The sequence below is a fragment of the Glandiceps talaboti genome, chromosome 4 (genome assembly GCF_964340395.1).
Source record: "Glandiceps talaboti chromosome 4, keGlaTala1.1, whole genome shotgun sequence".
NCBI classification, from domain to species: Eukaryota; Metazoa; Hemichordata; class Enteropneusta; family Spengelidae; genus Glandiceps; species Glandiceps talaboti.
In genome coordinates this window covers 28,744,486-28,764,114 of record NC_135552.1, presented here as the reverse complement: position 1 = coordinate 28,764,114, position 19,629 = coordinate 28,744,486, and the positions used below count along the sequence as shown (strand labels likewise).

General features: G+C 38.1%; 1 protein-coding gene across 1 annotated transcript; it reads left to right on the top strand.

The window, feature by feature from the left end:
- The first annotated feature begins 449 nt into the window (after nucleotides 1-449).
- Nucleotides 450-6,831, top strand: LOC144434447 (organic solute transporter subunit alpha-like). Its single transcript, XM_078122894.1, has 7 exons — nucleotides 450-498; nucleotides 836-990; nucleotides 2,635-2,708; nucleotides 2,997-3,155; nucleotides 3,979-4,090; nucleotides 5,160-5,412; nucleotides 6,557-6,831. Exons 1-7 carry the CDS (start codon nucleotides 450-452, stop codon nucleotides 6,829-6,831), a joined length of 1,077 nt encoding a protein of 358 aa, XP_077979020.1.
- The last annotated feature ends 12,798 nt before the right edge of the window (nucleotides 6,832-19,629 follow it).

The following is a 19,629-nucleotide window of genomic DNA, read 5'->3' as shown; positions in this document are numbered from 1 at the left end:
AATTCCCGATATTTATAGCGTTGTCTGTGACCACATCAATTTCAAAACGAATTATATGTCTCTACGTGTTTCACTTACATGTGAAGTGGGTCACCAAACTATCTATAGTTCAGCTAAACACATACTTGATTCTAAAATTGACAAGTTAGATTAAGTCGGTCACTTGAACCGCACCACTTCATGCCCGAGTTTTAACGGCGTTGCAAGTTTAATGTCCGTTTATTCACCCCTCCCCTTTTAACACACAAAACAAACCAATATCCAAATACAAAATCAGACGTTTCAAGTGCCTCATCATCCTCAAATATGTATTATAGAATGCTGATCGTAAGATGTGGTACATTTAAAACAAATAAAATTATGTTTCATGTGTTTATATTTACAGAATTCTTATTGTTATTGTTTTTTAGCAGATCTTAAACAATACCTTATAAAATTAGAAATCCGCAATGTCGAACTGTACTGGTGAGACTCCATACTCAACCGAGATATTTCAAGGTGGGTACTTTTGTCTACGAGCTTGGACAGAGTTTGTCCTCGGCCATGCAAATTTCTATATGAAGTACTAATGCGATCAGATACTAAAGTGTACGCTGTTACCTGCCTGTCTCTATCCCCATCTCTTTGTCACCAATTTCTGTTCTTTTCGCTTATCTGTCTGTTTGACATTATTTTCGTCTGTTTGTTTTGTTTACCGCCCTTTCTTCAAGTTAATATCAGTTCGATAAGAATTCAGAGAGTAATTGACCGGATAAAAGGGTTTCTGTGTTTGGTTGATATTTTCACTGAATTTTAAGATATCTACATGTACTCATGTTTGGTTCTCTTTTTTTAGATGCCTCGACTGTTCGTATTGCGATGTACACCATAGCTCCAATACTGGCCTTCTTCACGGTACTCATATTCATAGAAGCAACCGTGTACGTCTTTGAAGTGATTCCTAAGAAATCTAGAAGAAACAAAATAGTTTGGATTCTAATGATCTACCCGGTAAGATATCGGACTAACAGCTATCTTGACCTTTGACCTGTGTGACTGGTCCAGGAAAATCAACATCCAATCGGTTTTGAATAAACTTAATTAATTGAAATTTATACAATAGAGAATTTTGACCTTTCTTGCCGTGCCTCCTCATCCTTCTTCTCCTTCCCTTCCTCTTCCACCTCTCCATGAAAACCATCTATCGGTTGATCACATACCCACCCCTCCATGAAAACCATCTATCGGTTGATCACATACCCACCCCTCCATTAAAACCATCCATCGGTTGATCACATACCCACCCCTCCATTAAAACAATATATCGGTTGATCACATACCCACCTCTCCATGAAAACCATCTATCGGTTGATCACATACCCACCCCTCCATTAAAACAATCTATCGGTTGATCACATACCCACCCCTCCATGAAAACCATCTATCGGTTGATCACATACCCACCCCTCCATTAAAACCATCTATCGGTTGATCACATACCCACCTCTCCATGAAAACCATCTATCGGTTGATCACATACCCACCCCTCCATTAAAACAATCTATCGGTTGATCACATACCCACCCCTCCATGAAAACCATCTATCGGTTGATCACATACCCACCCCTCCATTAAAACCATCCATCGGTTGATCACATACCCACCCCTCCATGAAAACCATCTATCGGTTGATCACATACCCACCCCTCCATCTATCGGTTGATCACATACCCATCCCTCCATGAAAACCATCTATCGGTTGATCACATACCAACCCTCCATTAAAACCATCTATCCGTTGATCACATACCCACCCCTCCATCTATCGGTTGATCACATACCCATCCCTCCATGAAAACCATATATCGGTTGATCACATACCCACCCCTCCATTAAAACCATCCATCGGTTGATCACATACCCACCCCTCCATTAAAACCATCTATCGGTTGATCACATACCCACCCCTCCATCTATCGGTTGATCACATACCCATCCCTCCATGAAAACCATCTATCGGTTGATCACATACCCACCCCTCCATTAAAACCATCCATCGGTTGATCACATACCCACCCCTCCATTAAAACAATCTATCGGTTGATCACATACCCCATCTTTATAAATGTGTTGCAATGGATTGAATCCAGGGAGTTGATGAAGCTACGTACAGGGTTGTTAGTGTTATTTATAGAACCGTGTCAGGGGTAATAATTGCCCAGGGCTATGTGACGACATCCATTGCATAGGGCTGTAGTGTTATTTATAGAACCGTGCCAGGGGTAATAATTGTTCAGGGCTATATGACGACATCCATTGTGGAAGAGGCACTTTAAAATGAGTATATTCATTATATTTGTTATTTTTCGTCTACATTAATTACAAATATTACATACATTAATCAATACATGTACATACATTAATTTACGTTCATTCATGTTGTTCAATCTGACATCAATGATCCCCTCTCTTCGAAATCTAACTTCATCGTAATATTCACCGTACTATTCTTAGGTATATCAAATCCAGTCGAGGTATTCCGGGGTCCAATCTAAGGTATATCATTTAAAACTCTTTCAATGCAAAATAAAATGAGCATTCACGCGTTTCATGGTTTCAATAACTCTTCATTATGAACATTGATTTTATACACAGACGTTTACCATATGCTCCGTCCTGGCTCTTTTCATACCGAGGTCTTCACTCATATGTAAATTCGCTGCTTCAATGTAAGTATTTAACTTTTTGTTCATCTCGCAAATGATGTTGTAATAAGGTGCCACCATACAGACATGATCGAATGCAATGGGTTCGCGTGTCTCGTGGTATGTTTTAAATGGTTTATTTCATTTAGACGAATCGTAGCAAGAAATTGCTATCTCGCTTGTGTAGAATGAGAAAATTTCTGCGTCAATGTACCATATAAGGAGTGAACAATAACCTGCAATGCGCTGTATTTGGCTAGTAAACATATACAATTATAATGTATCAGTTAATGCACACCGTCATTATTGCAGCCAACTAGCAATAGCCATGTACCAGTTTCTGAAACTTATGGTGGATTACTTCGGAGGAAGGGAAGCCATGTTGATGGTTTTGAAAGATTCTAAGATCAGTCTCAACACTCTGCCACTGATGCTGTGCTTCGTATGTCTACCTAAGAAATCAATGAATGAGTAAGTCCTTTTTACAAAGTAAGGGGTTGTACTTCTTGGCATAACAGGACGGATGGGGGTGGATGGGGATATGGCTCATGGGATGGCGAAGAAACTGGTTAGTTTCTTCGGTTACAGTGAGGAATGGGATTTTTGGCGGATTCGTGCGTGTGTGCGTGCGTGTTGCGTGTGTGCGTGCGTGCGTCGGGGGGGGGGGGGGTGCCAACCTATGTTTTGAAATTCCACGGATCATTATGTAGTGTTCGATTGGGGGAGGGGTCGTTCTATGTTGTCTTTTCATGCTCCAACCTCTTGCCAACGTCCTTCCGCCAACTATTAATTTTCCTAAAATCGGTGTCAAGGCACGTATCTATTGCTAATACACACACATATATATTTATTACCAGTTAACTACTTTACATCTCATGTATATTTGTGAATACTGAAAACATTTACCTGTACAAAGCTGTGAAACTATTCCTCGGGTCAAACAAACTGGCACGTACCTTAGATGAAGAAGTTTGTATGGGGATATAGTTATGGCTAGGGTGGGATTGGTTCATACGCAATTTTGTGTAAAATATATATATATTTACGCTATATTTACGCTCTGCCACTGCGGTATAGAGCACTGTCTTAGCAGATTGATACTCGCCGAGTTATATATATATATATATATATATATATATATATATATATATATATATATATATATATATATATATATATATATATATATATATATATATATATATATATATATATATATATATATATATATATATATATATATATAGACATGCCATGCTGTATTTCTAATTTTATCTTGTTACTTTTTGACTAGACGGACACTTCGTATACTAAGGCGTCTGGTGATGCAAGTAGGAATCGTTTGTCCAATTGTTTATTTCATCACATCTGTCCTGTGGACTGACGGCCGCTACAACCCTGGCGTGGTAAGTATAGCGTACACATCATGTAAACACAGTTTTCAAATGACCCTTACTGTGGTGATTTAGATAGTATTTATCAATTAAAAGTGGTGGGCACTCGGTAGAACCTCAGAGGTAGAACGTATGATCCACGCCAACGCAGAGCTGTTATACACACTCCAGTACTGTTTTTAGAGGTATTCTCCGACGAAACAGACAAACTGGGCTGAAAACGTAGCCTCCATCCAACCCCGTTGTCGTAGGTAAATGTAACAATGTATCGCAACTCAATCCAAAGTGGGTCAACTGTTAAATCAACAGTTGATTGATAACTTTTAGCGGTATAGGAGAATTGTTGAAAGTTGTCATTTGTAAATGATCGAGTGGTACTCGATATGTGAGGACGGTTGTAACTTTCGTAAAGTTTGATTTGATACTTGCATATACATCGTAGAGTGTGGGACTATGTAAACTATATACAATCCTGTATTTGAGAGTTTGTTATGGAAAACACTCTTCGTCAATCAATCAATCAATCAATCAATCAATCAATCAATCAATCAAAATTATTTTTAGATATTTTACATCAGAACAAAAGTGAGGCTAAATGTCACCACTGCTGCTTAGGAAGCCTAGAACTTGAAACCAATTGACAAATTCTACTGCGTGCAACCTCTCTGAACTAGAATTATAAATATTGAAAAACCTTGTTCAAAAGAACTAAATAAATGGGTAAGCAAGCAATGTTAAGAGCTTCATGGCCATTGAAACCTTGCCTAAATAATATTGACGACTACAGTGGAGTTCCCATTATTGTTTACTTACCCACGTTGCTTCACTCCAGTTTACAGCAGGTCTCAACTGTCAGAGTTGTCAATATTTGTAACTCGTATTTCAGAGAGGTCGTGTACTGCAGGGTACTTGAAAACGACTTTGTTTGCCTTCGTAACCATGGAAAATGTTCGTAACCATGGAAAATGTTGTTTTGGCAAAACGTGTCCAATTTTTGTTCCCCTTTAACGAATTGTAAACACAACTTTGAAATCAAAGTTCCCTGGCTGATTGTACAATGTTTTTTTTTTCTTTTTTGTAGGTCAGTTCAACAGAACCATTCATCTATCTATCAACTGCTAGTATAACGTCGACACTCATCGCAATGCAGGCTCTAAGCATCGTCTTCATGGCATCAAGAAAACCACTGCATGCGTACAACATCACCGCTAAATATGTGACAGTACAAACGGCTCTCCTCCTCAGTAATGTCCAGAGTGTTTTCCTGAACTTATTGGCTTCTTTTAACGTGATTCCTTGCAAGGAACCATTCCCAAATAGAAGCAGATCTGAAAGTGAGTTTTATATAAGGTTAATGATACAATGTGGATGCCGAAGGACAAAACGTCTATGGATTGGCCAGTGTTAACTTTTAACCTGCCAATCAGAATCTCTTTCGTCATAGCTATAAAGATGAACACAGACAGACAGACAGACAGACAGACAGACAGACAGACAGACAGACAGACAGACAGACAGACAGACATACATACATACATACATACATACATACATACATACATACATACATACATACATACATACATACATGCAGTCTAGAGGGTGGGGAACCAACCGTTTATAAGGAAAAGAATGTACGCATACACATGGGGTCACAGGTTTCTCTTAAAGTACGTTGTTATGTTAACGCAAGTCAAAAAATAATGTACAACACTCAGTAAGGCTAAAGAATTAAATACATTTCTCTTATATTGCATGTAACATGAGTTAAAAGGTTAAGTTAAAGGTTGGTGGTGGCAACGTAATTAAAGTCACAACTAAGAGTTCAGGTTGTCTCCCGACACGTGCACGTACGCGTTGTTCGCGTGAATTACTTACAAGTTCGGTACTATAGAATTACTTTCGTCAAGTGAATCCGAAGCAGTCACACACTGTTGTTTGGGTTGCAGTTAGCGTTTCAGCATGCCAGCCCATAGCAGGATTCCACAAAGTTCTACGGTTCACAGTTCGTGTAGAATTTCAGAGTCCATACAGCAACAACAACCAGAAAGGCTCCAACCAAGATGATGTTCGGTCGTCAGCCGGCGAAGCAAAAGTGATCCGTTCCACGAGGACGGGTTCTCCGACCTTTGTAGAGTGCCCTATCCACCACCAACCACCTGTACTCTAATATGCTAATAATAGCAACCAACCATCCTATCAGTCTAGTATACTTTACAAAATTCACCTTGTGACACATACATACATACATACATACATACATACATACATACATACATACATACATACATACATACATACATACATACATACACACACATACACACACATACATACATACATACATACATACATACACACACACACACACACACACACACACACACACACACACACACACTAGTTTTTACTTTACATCAGTCACAATTTTGAACTGACAAGACTCCCACGAAACCCCTTTCTTTTTTTCATCTTCAGTGATGCACAATTTCCTTATTGTCTGTGAGTTCTTCGTGCTCAGCTTGATGGCAAGAATCTTCTTCCGTAGAAAGGCGGGAAATCTGGAACAACTGGTCCCGGACGAACAAAAGGTTCAATACAGGGTGGAGGACTTGGATGAGATAGAATCAAACGGTGGTATGACGAAAGAGAAAATGATGGAAGACCACATGATGAACGACACCTATACAAATGGTATTGACAATAAAGCTTGGAATGAAAACAACATTACAACTGTTACCACAAAGTGTTGAGATTAAAACGACACCGTATCTACCAAAGGAAAGAGTGCTACCACAAAGTGCTGAAAATAACGTGACATCACACTTACCAATACGTACAGGCATTAATTTAGCGTCTCTCCCTTTCCACATGTGTCGACTACTATTAGCCCTGTATATCGACACTGTCATTGAAGAACTAAACTGCCTGAAATCAACGTGAAGATTTCTATTATATCATCTTTGATCGCAAAATGACCAAAACTATCAAAGTTACCAACAAAATTAATATTTCATAAAGAATTATCAAATATAATCACGGATTTGATGCGGATTAGAACCACAACCACTATATTAACTATTAAGTTGATTTCCATTTCTTGATATTTTCTAAATTTCGGATACCAGACTGTTAAATTTGATACGGATAATTCTTGCTAGGCACAACAGGGGCAATTCTTCTGACGAAATCATTTTTATTTGATAATTACATAATACAATAGAATAGAAGATGACAAAAACCAATTAACCTAAAACAGAACGTCATCTGGTTGGACAAGAATCGAAAATCTCATTTCTAACATTGCTAAGCATAATTGATACATTGTGTAAATATTTTATATGTAGCCCATAGTCACTAAAAGAAAATGAAACATTTGTAAACAAAAATTGTCGTACCATGTAGCGACGTTAGTAAGATTTTTGTCAAAACAGACACCGTTCTTTTTCAGATCAACTGTTTTTCCATTGTAGTGTAGAAGTATGTTGCGTCATCCATTTTGTCTCTCTGCTGTGGCACCTCCCAATTCATTTGACCTTTTCACCTAATAGTATATATACTGTATAGTCACAATGAGCATGATGAGCCTGCTATTTCATTATTGACATTACCGCAAGTTCTCAACCCACATCTTGGGGGTTATACAAATTATTTAGGTCACACTTCATGTCAGAATACCTTTCAACTGTCACATTTATTGTTACTCATAGCTACTCACATATAGAACTAAGAACTAATCAATCAAAAGTAAACTTTATATTTACCTTTGATACTTCTAATACTTTGTTTTATGATATTTACTTTAGCATTCAGGTTTAATCTTACTATTTCAAAATCAAGACATATATATACCCACAATAGATGACAAACATGTATAGTGACCATGCTTATGCTATATATATATTCTACACAATATTCACAAATCGGTTGTTGAAAACTTTGCAAATACAATTATAATGAGCAAACTATCTGCTGGCACATTTGAAATAATATGTCGTTTTACTATGCATTGTTGTGTTGCGCATATGTTTACAATTTTCTTTTTATGTCTTTTTCAAATCTTGGTCACTTTTCTCCTCTGTTTCGTTTCTATTTTTTAATTCATCGAAATGCCTTCCACTTTTACTTTCTCTTCGCACTCTATTATTTTCGTATATTCACATTTCATCAGACAACACGCCAGTAACACAACGTACCTATTTTACCGTTATTCTACCGTTTACGTATTTTAACATTATAGTGCTTAAAAATCCATATTCGAATTCTCACACCGTTTCTTTCAACACAGTACACGTTAGTGTATGTCACCTAAGCGTCCCGTCATGTCGCCCTCGGCCCTCTCTCACACATCGTTTCACAAGATGACAAATTCGGTAGCACGCCCCCAAGGCGTGCAAGTTGTGGTGGCTAAATTCAACAGTAAATATTACGAAGTCGCTGAAACCTTTGTACAGAGTTACAATGATGGCTTGTTACACACACACTTTGAAACAATGGCCTTCGGTAGATACAGTATGTTGTCTTCTTGGTGAAAACTGTTACTACTCATTTTATTTGAAATGGTAGATGTTTGATAAAAGAAATTGTTCTTGAGAAATTTGAAATCACCCAAAACCGGGTACAAGTAAATAAAACCTATTCTTAATGTATAGATAATTCATAGCTAGGGCTGTACAAGAACTCGACATCATCCATAACGTAGTTTATACCTGACTATGTACTCGTCGAATGGTTTATACATTGACCAACAATGCAGGGTTTTTTCATTTACGGTAAATGTAGCCTTTGTCAATGTGAGGGCAATTTTACGTGCGAGTTGTAAGCTTAATTGTCTTAAATCTTGCTCAAAGGGTAGAGAGTATAACGTTCAGCTTTTTGATGAAAAGAAAGTAGAGGATATGCCTATTGACGGAAAAGTTAGACAATTACACAGGAAGACGTATACAAATCCCAGTGACAGGTTATAAACCGAGAAGTTCACTTCAAGACATAAGGACAGAGGGGGTAAGAGGACCAGGCAGGGTACCGCAATGTTGTTTTGACGCGGGGAACGGAGCCATGAACAATAAAACTTAGAGAAAACAATGATAAATCTAAATCTAAAGGTGAGAGTGGGAGAAAGAGAAATTAAATTTCCCGCGGTTCGAGGGCAACGCTCAGGCAACGCTTTCCCCTACACTACGACTTGCGTCATGTGCGTGCGTGCGTGCGTGTGTGTGTGTGTGTGTGTGTGTGTGTGTGTGTGTGTGTGTGTGTGTGTGTGTGTGTGTGTGTGTGTGTGTGGAGTCTGGATAAGAATTAACCCGGAGACTTGTCTTGGTCTTAACATCTCAAGAAGCTCTCCACACTAAGTAATAGGCAATAGGTGTGGAGAGCGCATAGTAACAACAAAACAGGTGTCTGGGGCTAAATAGAACTGAAGTAAGGGAGGGTCACTGAAATTCTATGGTTACCGTACAATATGTTTATTTCCATCATAATATGTCAAAGTATAATTATACCTAATAGAAATTCCAAAGTTTGGATTGACAGGATAGTAAATGACTTATTTGTTTACTCTTTTTTTTAAAGTTCATAAAACGTAAATCACGAAAGTCATACCGCGTATGAAATATTTAGTAGATTTGTACCTGCTACGTACTATAGCATCGTTGGTACGGTACAATGTTGTTAAATATTTTGGACATATTCCAAGTATGGGGTGTAGGTACTGAATCGACGAATTTCGTCAAATTATTTACCAATTTTGTGGTAAATTAGTCAGTCTGTTTATGTAAATACTTTGATCAAGGAATTACAGTATTTGAGATCGCCTCAGTTAGCCCACAAGGGGCACAACACACCTTTCAAAAGTCTGCATTTATCTTAAAGTGTATGATGGTTAGCTTTCAAGCTGGATACTAAAGATTTTACTCAAGAACAAACTTAAATGTGCAAAATACTTTCGTCATACAACAAACCTGTTTTTTGGGGGAGTATGTCTTCTACGAAGGCTTGAGTTTCTGTTAGACAGATAAGCACGACAAAATTCAGTTTTACAAAACACACTGTAAACTATCTCGTGCTAAATAAGGTCTCATTCAAGTCCCTTTCCTCCTCCTCGTCTTCATCACACCACCACCACCACCACCACCACCAGTACCACCACTGCGATCATCATCATCATCATCATCATCATCATCATCACCACCACCACCACCATCATCATCATCATCATCATCATCATCATCATCATCATCATCATCATCATCATCAACAACAACAACAACAACAACAACAACAACAACAACAGTACCAGCACCATCACAGTAAACACAAGTTGATTGTTAGATGTAGAATGATTATGACTCTATATTATAAAAGCGCTGTCTCTACAACATGCAACCATTGTTATAAACCATGGCCTCTTTTATGACACTGTCCAAGAGGCATGGTCAACAGTTTGATATTTCGCAGTGTTGCGAAAGAAATATCAGCTCTGGTTTGCGAGAATGTGTCCAACTTACAGAGGGGGTGGGGGGCAAACCAGACACTAGAAGATAAAGAAGATAATGGCACAGCCTTAAAATTGACGTAAAACGGTATATTGTTACTGTTTGACACTAGCTCTACAGGCCTTCATCTTCATCAATATCATACCGGGGACTTTGAGTTGGTAGAATGTAAATTTGTCAAACAAACTAAAGAAAGCAGGTCAAAGTATAATAACCATAAGGCAGAATTAGTTCTTTGATTTACATGGTCGTAAATTCACTGATTAAAATCATTTTTACCAATATCATACTTTTTAGTTCACTTGTAACTAAACCTAATGTTTCGCTATGAAGACCATCTTATAATTCTTAAAGACCAGTTGAAAATACACTATCATTATTATATTACAAGGGGGTTCTCGCATCACAGCTTTGTGTTGATCGTGCGGATAGTTTGTCTGTTTTCGCCCTAAAAACACGTGTTCTGTATTATCCAAAATAGCCAATCTCGGTGGGGTATGCTTATAAAACTTGCAAGTGTTCCAATTACAACTCGATTTTACATATCTATTTATGCAAATAACCACCATGTAAGTTTATATCATAGATCATCTTAGTGAGAGCTAAAATTAGTCAAAATATTTTTCCATATAATAAGGAATTCTTTGTTCGACATATTCACATTATTGGGGCTGTAAATGTCACAGAAAAAGTGGGGCGGCATACCAAGTGATCTAACCTATCGTTGGTGAGTGCGGTGTTGAACACATAAACTGTTGTCACAGTATTAACCCAATGTTTGCAACAACGAATTCTTGACCTTGAATTGAACAAAGTGAGAGCCAGGGACAACAGAAAGTCAAATGTAAACTGATCAGGACAAATACAAACCAGGTGTTTTTGTCCAAATCTAATGAAATCAAAATGTTAAACAAGATTAGGCCAAGTGAACGGCTATGTATTTTGGACATGTGGTGTTGAAGTTTCTTGTTGACAATTGGTGAAGTCCTGAGTGAAGCTTACTCTACTGTTCAGCGACAGTAGTCAAGACTCAGTCTGATTTCGTTTTACAACAGAAAAGTGAAAAAAGAAATTGCAGAACGTTTGTCTGTCGGTGTGCGTGTATAAGTATGTATGTGTTACTATTGTATATGTATATCTGTGTGTGTGTGTGTGTGTGTGTGTGTGTGTGTGTGTGTGTGTGTGTGTGTGTGCTGCCATTGTTGTCCGTTGCCGATACCACTATTTCGAGCCCTCTTGTTTCCTCCGTCCATTCTTGAATCTAGACGAAACGTGCCATTTCAACGTGACATCGAAGGGTCATGCTGAATGTTCAACATTGTCAATATGTCCTCCAGCAATCTGTCTGATGTTATCTCAGTTTTGACGACAGTTTTGCCACAACATGTCAATTCTGTAAAAGATACACTTCAAAAATACGTCAAAATTATCAACACTGTAAACCCCTGTTCCACAATATAGGATCGCGTTATCGTTTATAAATTCATCTACAACATTGTTATTCTTTTTTTACTTTACCGTTTCCCTAAAGAATGAAATATATTGTTCTTCAAAATCGTTCCCTCAAGTCCATGGTTTTATTTTCGCTCTTTATACAGGTACAATGGAAATCATCTGAGTAGAAATAAAGCTTCGCCTGGCTCAACAAAAATCTTACTGACAATGATCATTTCATCGCTTGGGTGGCCAAAAATGGTACTGAACTGCTTCTGTCCACCACCTGACACAGCAAAAATCTTAGCAACATTGTTAAATTTTCTTTGGGTGAGCTACAGTTATCTTAGCGGACTGTCGCCAAATTACTCATTGTAACAAATTTTGTGTTTGTAGGCCTGTCAGTGGAGTCAAATGTAACAATTGGACCCCAATTTTTTTGTCTTATGAGACAATAAGATGAAGCAAAGTTCTTAAGATATTTTGTTGAGTCAGACAGTAAGATGTATCAATGTTGGTAAGATTTTGCACACGACAATTTGTTCAAGTTTCTAATCAGTTGGCCCAGTCAGTTGGCTTCCATTGTAAGTGTTTACTCTGGAACATGTCTAATAATTTTCAGAATAGTTGGCTATGTGTAACATGTCGATGTCTTGACGACAGTGCTTAAATCATCACAGTTTACATGCATACCCAAGTCATATTTCTAAAGCTCTTCAGAATGTCAGAATGATATATTAGATTTTTTGTTAGCATTAGAAGGTTGGTGTTAGTAAGTAAACAAGACACAAATGAAAGTGGACAACTCCAGCTTAGAGGTTGGCTTTATCTCGTAATTCACCTACCAAGTTGTCAAATGTGTTGATTAATTTATGCATTCATGGTTTTAGCAAGGTAAATATAAGTGCCCAACTCACCCGCTTTCAAAACCAGATTTACCTCTTCTACTGCCAGGAAAACTCTCGTTGAAAGGCTTCACTATTCTCAGGTAAGGTACAGAATTGGCAAACTCACCTAGCTAGCTATGTGGGTTCCTTTTTTGACAAGCCATTACATTATTATAGCAGGTGACGACTCCTTATTATGGTAACACTTTCTTATGTCGATGTAAAACCCGATCAAAACTTTAGAAGACCACTGAATCTTTTTTTCAAAGTTAGACTGTTTGATGAACGTACTATCATTCAAGTCAGGCTGAGTATCGTCGTTGCACCGCGATGACACTTGTTGAATAACGACTTTCCAAAATATGGGGAACTAAAACAATTCAGGGTTTATGCTGAAGTGGTGATGTGTTGACTGTACACGTGCATTTGCCGAGAGCAAGTGAACTGTTTATACTTAACATGACGGAATCAAAATGGAATGTACGTATGACAGTCCGTTGACTTCAACTGTCGTCTATTCTATGTAAGATTTATTCGTTGAAGTGAAATTATAAAAACGTAAGTTCTTAACCTATCAATGCTTCAACAAGGTTTTCAAGAGGTTAATTTGGCCCTTGAGAGAAAATAGAAAGGGTGAAAAGGCAAGAACTAAGTACTTTCAAGTGTGTAGCTGACTTATTTGACTTGGTATGTTGGCAACCAGTGAACGTAGTTCGACACCTTCAGCCATGCTGCCCAACTGAACGCAGATGTGGTACTTAAAGAGTGCGATTGAATAACAATTCTCAAGATACAATGTGACTCTTATTGAAAGGAATAAGGTATTTACACATGTCATGAAAGAAATAGACTTACAGTACTGTACCGGATACTCTCTGATTTGCAAGTTTTAGTCGATTTCAATTTTGACCCAGGTTGACTATGTTGATTAACAAACTATCCATTTCCACTGTTTGCATTGGCCATTTCACGTAAAATTTAATTTTGTTCTCAGAAATCACGTTTTTAGTGACAATATTTGTAAAATAACGAGCATGTCCAAAACCGTGTTCTGAATATATGTGTGGTTCATTACTGCTTATACGAGCCAGAGGGGAGAGGGTGTCTTTTTATTAATTTGTGAAAATTGTAATGGCAACTAATTCTGCATTAATGATACCACTGCAGTTTTGGTTTTGATTTTAATGTTTGATTTTTTCATTATCATCTAAATATAGTAAAACATACATAAACTTGTGTACATCTGTACAATTACATAACCACTCCAAATTTGAAAATAAATCGTTTAAAAACTAACATAGAACCTTAAATGCCAAAGTGTCAATAATACGATGCAATCGAAGTGCTAGCTGCGATCGGCCAAATCGGTCACACTTTCTCACACACCTATAGATATTTTACGTGGCTTTTATCGTGCAAAGTTTTCAGGTACGCAATAGAACATGACAACAGATTTTGTTCGCTTGTGAACCAATCATGTCAGGGGAGTTATTACTCTTCTGGGACACAGTGTACACTGGTAGAGGAATGTACCACTACTAAATCTCAGCACACACACTACATGGCACTAGTCACCAGTGTGTTATACTCTATCTATTCAACAACTGTGACGCATTCTATGTCACCAACTCAATCCATGTGCGGTGACATCAATACTATCACAAGTAACGACTAATTTATTAAATATTTTCATATTCAAAAAACCACTATGTACTGTAAGGCAGATCTTTCAGGTGTGATAGACCGGGGGAGTTATTGTAAAATATAAGCCAGTTAATTGCCTCTCAACAAAAGTCTTACCAACATCGTTACATTTTATTGTCTGCGGCGACAAAATTTTTACAAACACTGCTACATTTCACCGTCAGACACGGTGAAAATCGTGCCAATGTTGATATATGTAATTAGAATTTTAGTAAGATTTTTGTCAAGCCAGATGATAACATGAGGCAATTTTTTAAGATTTTTGTCGGGCGAGACGATGTTCTGTTTCAGGTTAGCTGGCTTATAATTGTACTACAGTATTAATGACGATCTTTGAAGTTCAGTTTCCAATTTCTTCCCATCTAACATAAGCATAACCTAAACTAGAGAGTACGAACCATTTGGTCAAACAACATCATATACGTACCTCTGGCTGCTGACAATTTCGATCAAGGCCTTCCTTCATCCACTTTATCAAAATACTCACCACTAATGCGCGCACAAGGAATATACTATTGACTTATTCCGTTCGTTCTCAAGTTACATCCCCGTCAGAAAGAGGGGGGGGGGATACTTCCCAAATTTGAGACGGGAGTTCGGCCCAAGTTCAAAACATCTGCGCATACATAATTCAAACCCATTAGAGTTTTCCAGTCACAATCATCCAGTAAATTACCTCTATTTGGATGCCGTGAAGGTGTTTCTAAACCGGGCCATGAAACCGATTCCTGTGTTATCGACCCCATGATTAGAGAATTTTCAGATGAAAATTCGACCCAGGTTTATGGATCTTTTCGTTAAAAAGTTACCTATTTGGGCGGTACATACCCGTATACCGTTCTATGAGACTAACCCCCCACCCCGGGAGTTAAATGCACGTTAGGGTTAGGGTTGTGAAGATCAAGGTCTCGGGTGACCATATAAAATTACTCACAGTGTCCACTGGCCTTAGTTCAAGTTCAAAATCTAAACTTCCAATTCGAAAATTTCATTAGTTTTTAGAATTTACACAACAGGGATTTCTTATACAGGCCAATTGTGCATTCACCTGTTTACATGGACAGGTGGAATTTTGGTTTGAGTACGGGGACACATGTATGAGTAATGAAGGCAAGTGTCAAAATTTTGAGTACGTAATGTATATACTGGTGTTATTGAATCATCTATTGACTTGCGCTTTCGTACTGTTACCCCGTACATTCGTATAGCAGTGTGAACGTACCCTGCCGTCAAGGACATGGTCATAAAAACACAGGGCTAAAGTACGGAGCGAAGTGAATGGTAAATCTCACTACTGTAGTTTGTTGTGTATCACGGGGAAAAAGTGTGAACTCGCCATATAGTTGTAGAGAGGCTAGAATGATACGGTCGATGCAACGGGATACGAAGTACTTAGCCCTGACGTTGTATAATGTGCATATATTCAGAATGAAGGGGAGGGAGGGAAACATCATAGCTGTAAGAATTAACGAAATTCGATCACCAAAATTGAGATGTATATGAAAGGATTCTTTCAAACATTTGACAATTTATTCTTTGCTTTTTGACTGTAGCTTTTAAGTGTTTAAGAAACTGCCAAATTGAGTATGGGAATATGAAGGACGATTGACTGCGTAGAGTGCTTTAACCCCCACCCCACCCCCTGCACAATATGCTGGTGGCACGATCATGGGAGATAGCGTTTGTCGAATACATAAAGGTGACAGCTAGCCTGGGACTTCATCCAAGTTAGCCCCTATTAACATGACTCATAAAAGTGAATTTACGGGGGATATTTCTGTTGCTGTAATAAATGAGGCAAATCGAACCACGGTTCGTTCCCTTTGAACGATCGGCAAACTGGCGACATGCCCTAAGATTAACCCTTATTTCAATACTGTTGACCCCATACGTACCATAAAAAAGCTACTGTGAAACAACAAGATTATCAATTAATAACTATATATGGCTTGTTCTTATTAATAGAACCAGTTCCCCCCCCCCCCATAAAATTGACGAGTTTTATTTCGAAGTAGACAGACTGCGAATTTAGCAAATTGACACAAAATATTAAACAGCAAGAAAGACCAGTAGCTCGGCTTGCTTCAAATTTCCGCATGTCTTTCACACAAGCATTCAAAAATATGTTTTTTAAATTTAAAAAAAAAATAGATTTTTTTTGTATTTAACTTTTTCAATTATGTGTAAATCCGAGTCGTCTCTTAAATACAAGAATGATGCCGTGATCAGGTTTTTTTTCTGAGAAAAGGGTCGTTAGCCTAATATCATCTTCTGAACTTTAGTTGCATGAACAGCTGAACACATTGTCACCATTATTCCGTAATCCCCCCCCCCCCCGAAAAGTCATCATTGTTTTGCGCCATCTCGTGGTCGACTTTGACAAGGTTATAGAGATAAAACAGATTAAATGATTTTATTATTCCAAAATGAAACTTGCATTTACAAAATCTAATTCATATTTGATGATAGTCTAGACTCAGTGTTGGTTTATTCTGCATCAACTTTGGAAACTGAAGCGAGCCCTGCTCAGAACGCTGTTACCATGGATTCACAGCTAACCTGAAAGCAGCAGCAACTACTGAGTGTGAACAGGCTATGGTTCTGCTTCTGATAGTTCGTTATCCTTGACGACCCATGACCCCTGGTGTACAGAAAGGCTTGCATCAACTCTAGCATTAAACTAAATATGAAATTTCCAAAACATTAAAAATAAATTTTGCCATGTACACACAGCAAACCACGTATACCAAAATATTTTGTAAAATGTAAAGGCCGACAAAAGATTTTTGTTGACAGCGAATATGATAATTTTATAGTGTGAATTTACAGCCCCCCTTGACGGACTCCTTGATAAAAGCATGGAGTCGACCAGAGTCGACCTTCAGTGTCTCATCTTATATATTGTATATTCTGTAATTTTGCTAAGTTTGTCAAGTTTCCTAACTACAAGGTGTGGGGTTACAAGACAGCGAGACGTCTTTTGTAGTTGCCGACAAAAGCTATCAAATGGTGATTTCTTGGTTGTTTTATTGGGCTATAATTACATTGTGGAATTCTGTCGAACACAGTGATGACAGCTTTGTGACGGTTGTAAAGTCTCGTCTATCTGATTTTTGCCAACGGTTAAAAAATTGTGTGACCTCGGAATGATTTGTCCTTCGGGACCAATTGTGATTCAGTGGGTCTAAAACAGTGTCAGTTGATGTGTCATCACAAGATGATGAAATATGCAATATTCTGACTAAAATGCCAGTTGTTTTAGGACAATGCTATCCATAGCCAAGACACGTCGAGTCAGTGTACACCTAGAACGTAGGGTCAAACGACTAGGCTCTGCAGTGTCATCCATCAAGCAAATCATATTTTTATTTGCTCTTTTCAATGTGTAATTCAAGTGCGGCATTTGTTGCCACATCTAACCATAATCAAGATAAAAATGTCCACTCACTTAAACGGCAGTACACTCATAATACCAAACCAATATGGAAGAAAATAATACAGTAAAATGAGAAGTACGCATGAAACAGAACCGTAATGGGCCTAGCATTTGAAAATCAAATGCACATAACACTTGATTACATATATATGTACAAACGAACGTGAGGGAGTGTTAATAACAAGTTAAAGACATCTTGTAATTTCAATTCGTCTAAACTATTTTAACTTGCATTAGGGTGACCCTACTTTTTTACTGTTTCTCATTACCCGACCCAAATTTTCAGAGAGAGAGAGAGAGAGAGAGAGAGAGAGAGAGAGAGAGAGAGAGAGAGAGAGAGAGAGAGAGAGAGAGAGAGAGATCGCGAGATCGCGCGAGGGACAAACAGACATAGAGAGACAGAGACATACATACATACATACATACATACATACAGACAGACAGACAGACAGACAGACAGACAGACAGACAGACAGACAGAGGCAGAGACAAACAGACAGACAGACAGACAGACAGACAGACAGACAGAGACATACATACATACATACATACATACATACATACATACATACATACATACATACATACATACATACATACATACATACATACATACACATGTACATACATACATACATACATACATACATACATACATACATACATACACTGACAGACAGACAGACAGACAGACAGACATAGTAGTCCCAACAAAACCAATGTATGCATTTTACTATATAAAGCCTCAGAGTGAAACTTAGTATCTTCAATGGCTATATTGAGTTAATACGTCACTCCATGGTAGGAGATATTGTGACTTGTGCCGATGAAGCATTACCTGAAAACCAAGAACTGTCAACCATCCAAGCTTTAATACAACTACTTTTGATAATTCCCTGGTCAGCTGCTGGTACATGTACGTGTATCTGAAACGTGTTGATATGATTAAACCACTTAACATAGCGTCTAGCCTTCACAGCTGATAAATTACCCTCCTGCTGAGAACGTATCAATCATACACCTTATACATCATGACAAGTCATCAAAGCATTTAACAGAACTCACATTGTTACTTTGAAGTTATTACTCAGTACGGAGATAGTGTTTATCAAGCCAAACAACAAAATATAATATAATCACCACCACCACTACCACCACCACCACCACCACCACCACCATCATCATCATCATCATCATCATCATCATCATCATCATCATCATCATCATCACCACCACCAGTAACAACAACAACACACAACAACAACAATAAACAACAACAACGACGACGACGACGACGACGACGACGACGACGACGACGACGACGACGACGACAGCAGCAGCAGCAACAACAACATTAAAAATAGCCTCGACAACATTATCAATTAATGTAGCTGAGCAGTGGCCGTAGCAGCAGTACTAGCAGCACTCTTTCCTCTTCCTTTTGGTCCACTTTGAGTTCTACTCGGCCATAATTTGCCACATTAGGACATAAACAGAGTTTGCTCTATGTCTAACATTTTTAGTTGTCTTTCTTTGACATACACACTTTGTCATATCCTATAGGGTTGGCAATGATATCAACAGACCTGCACTTTA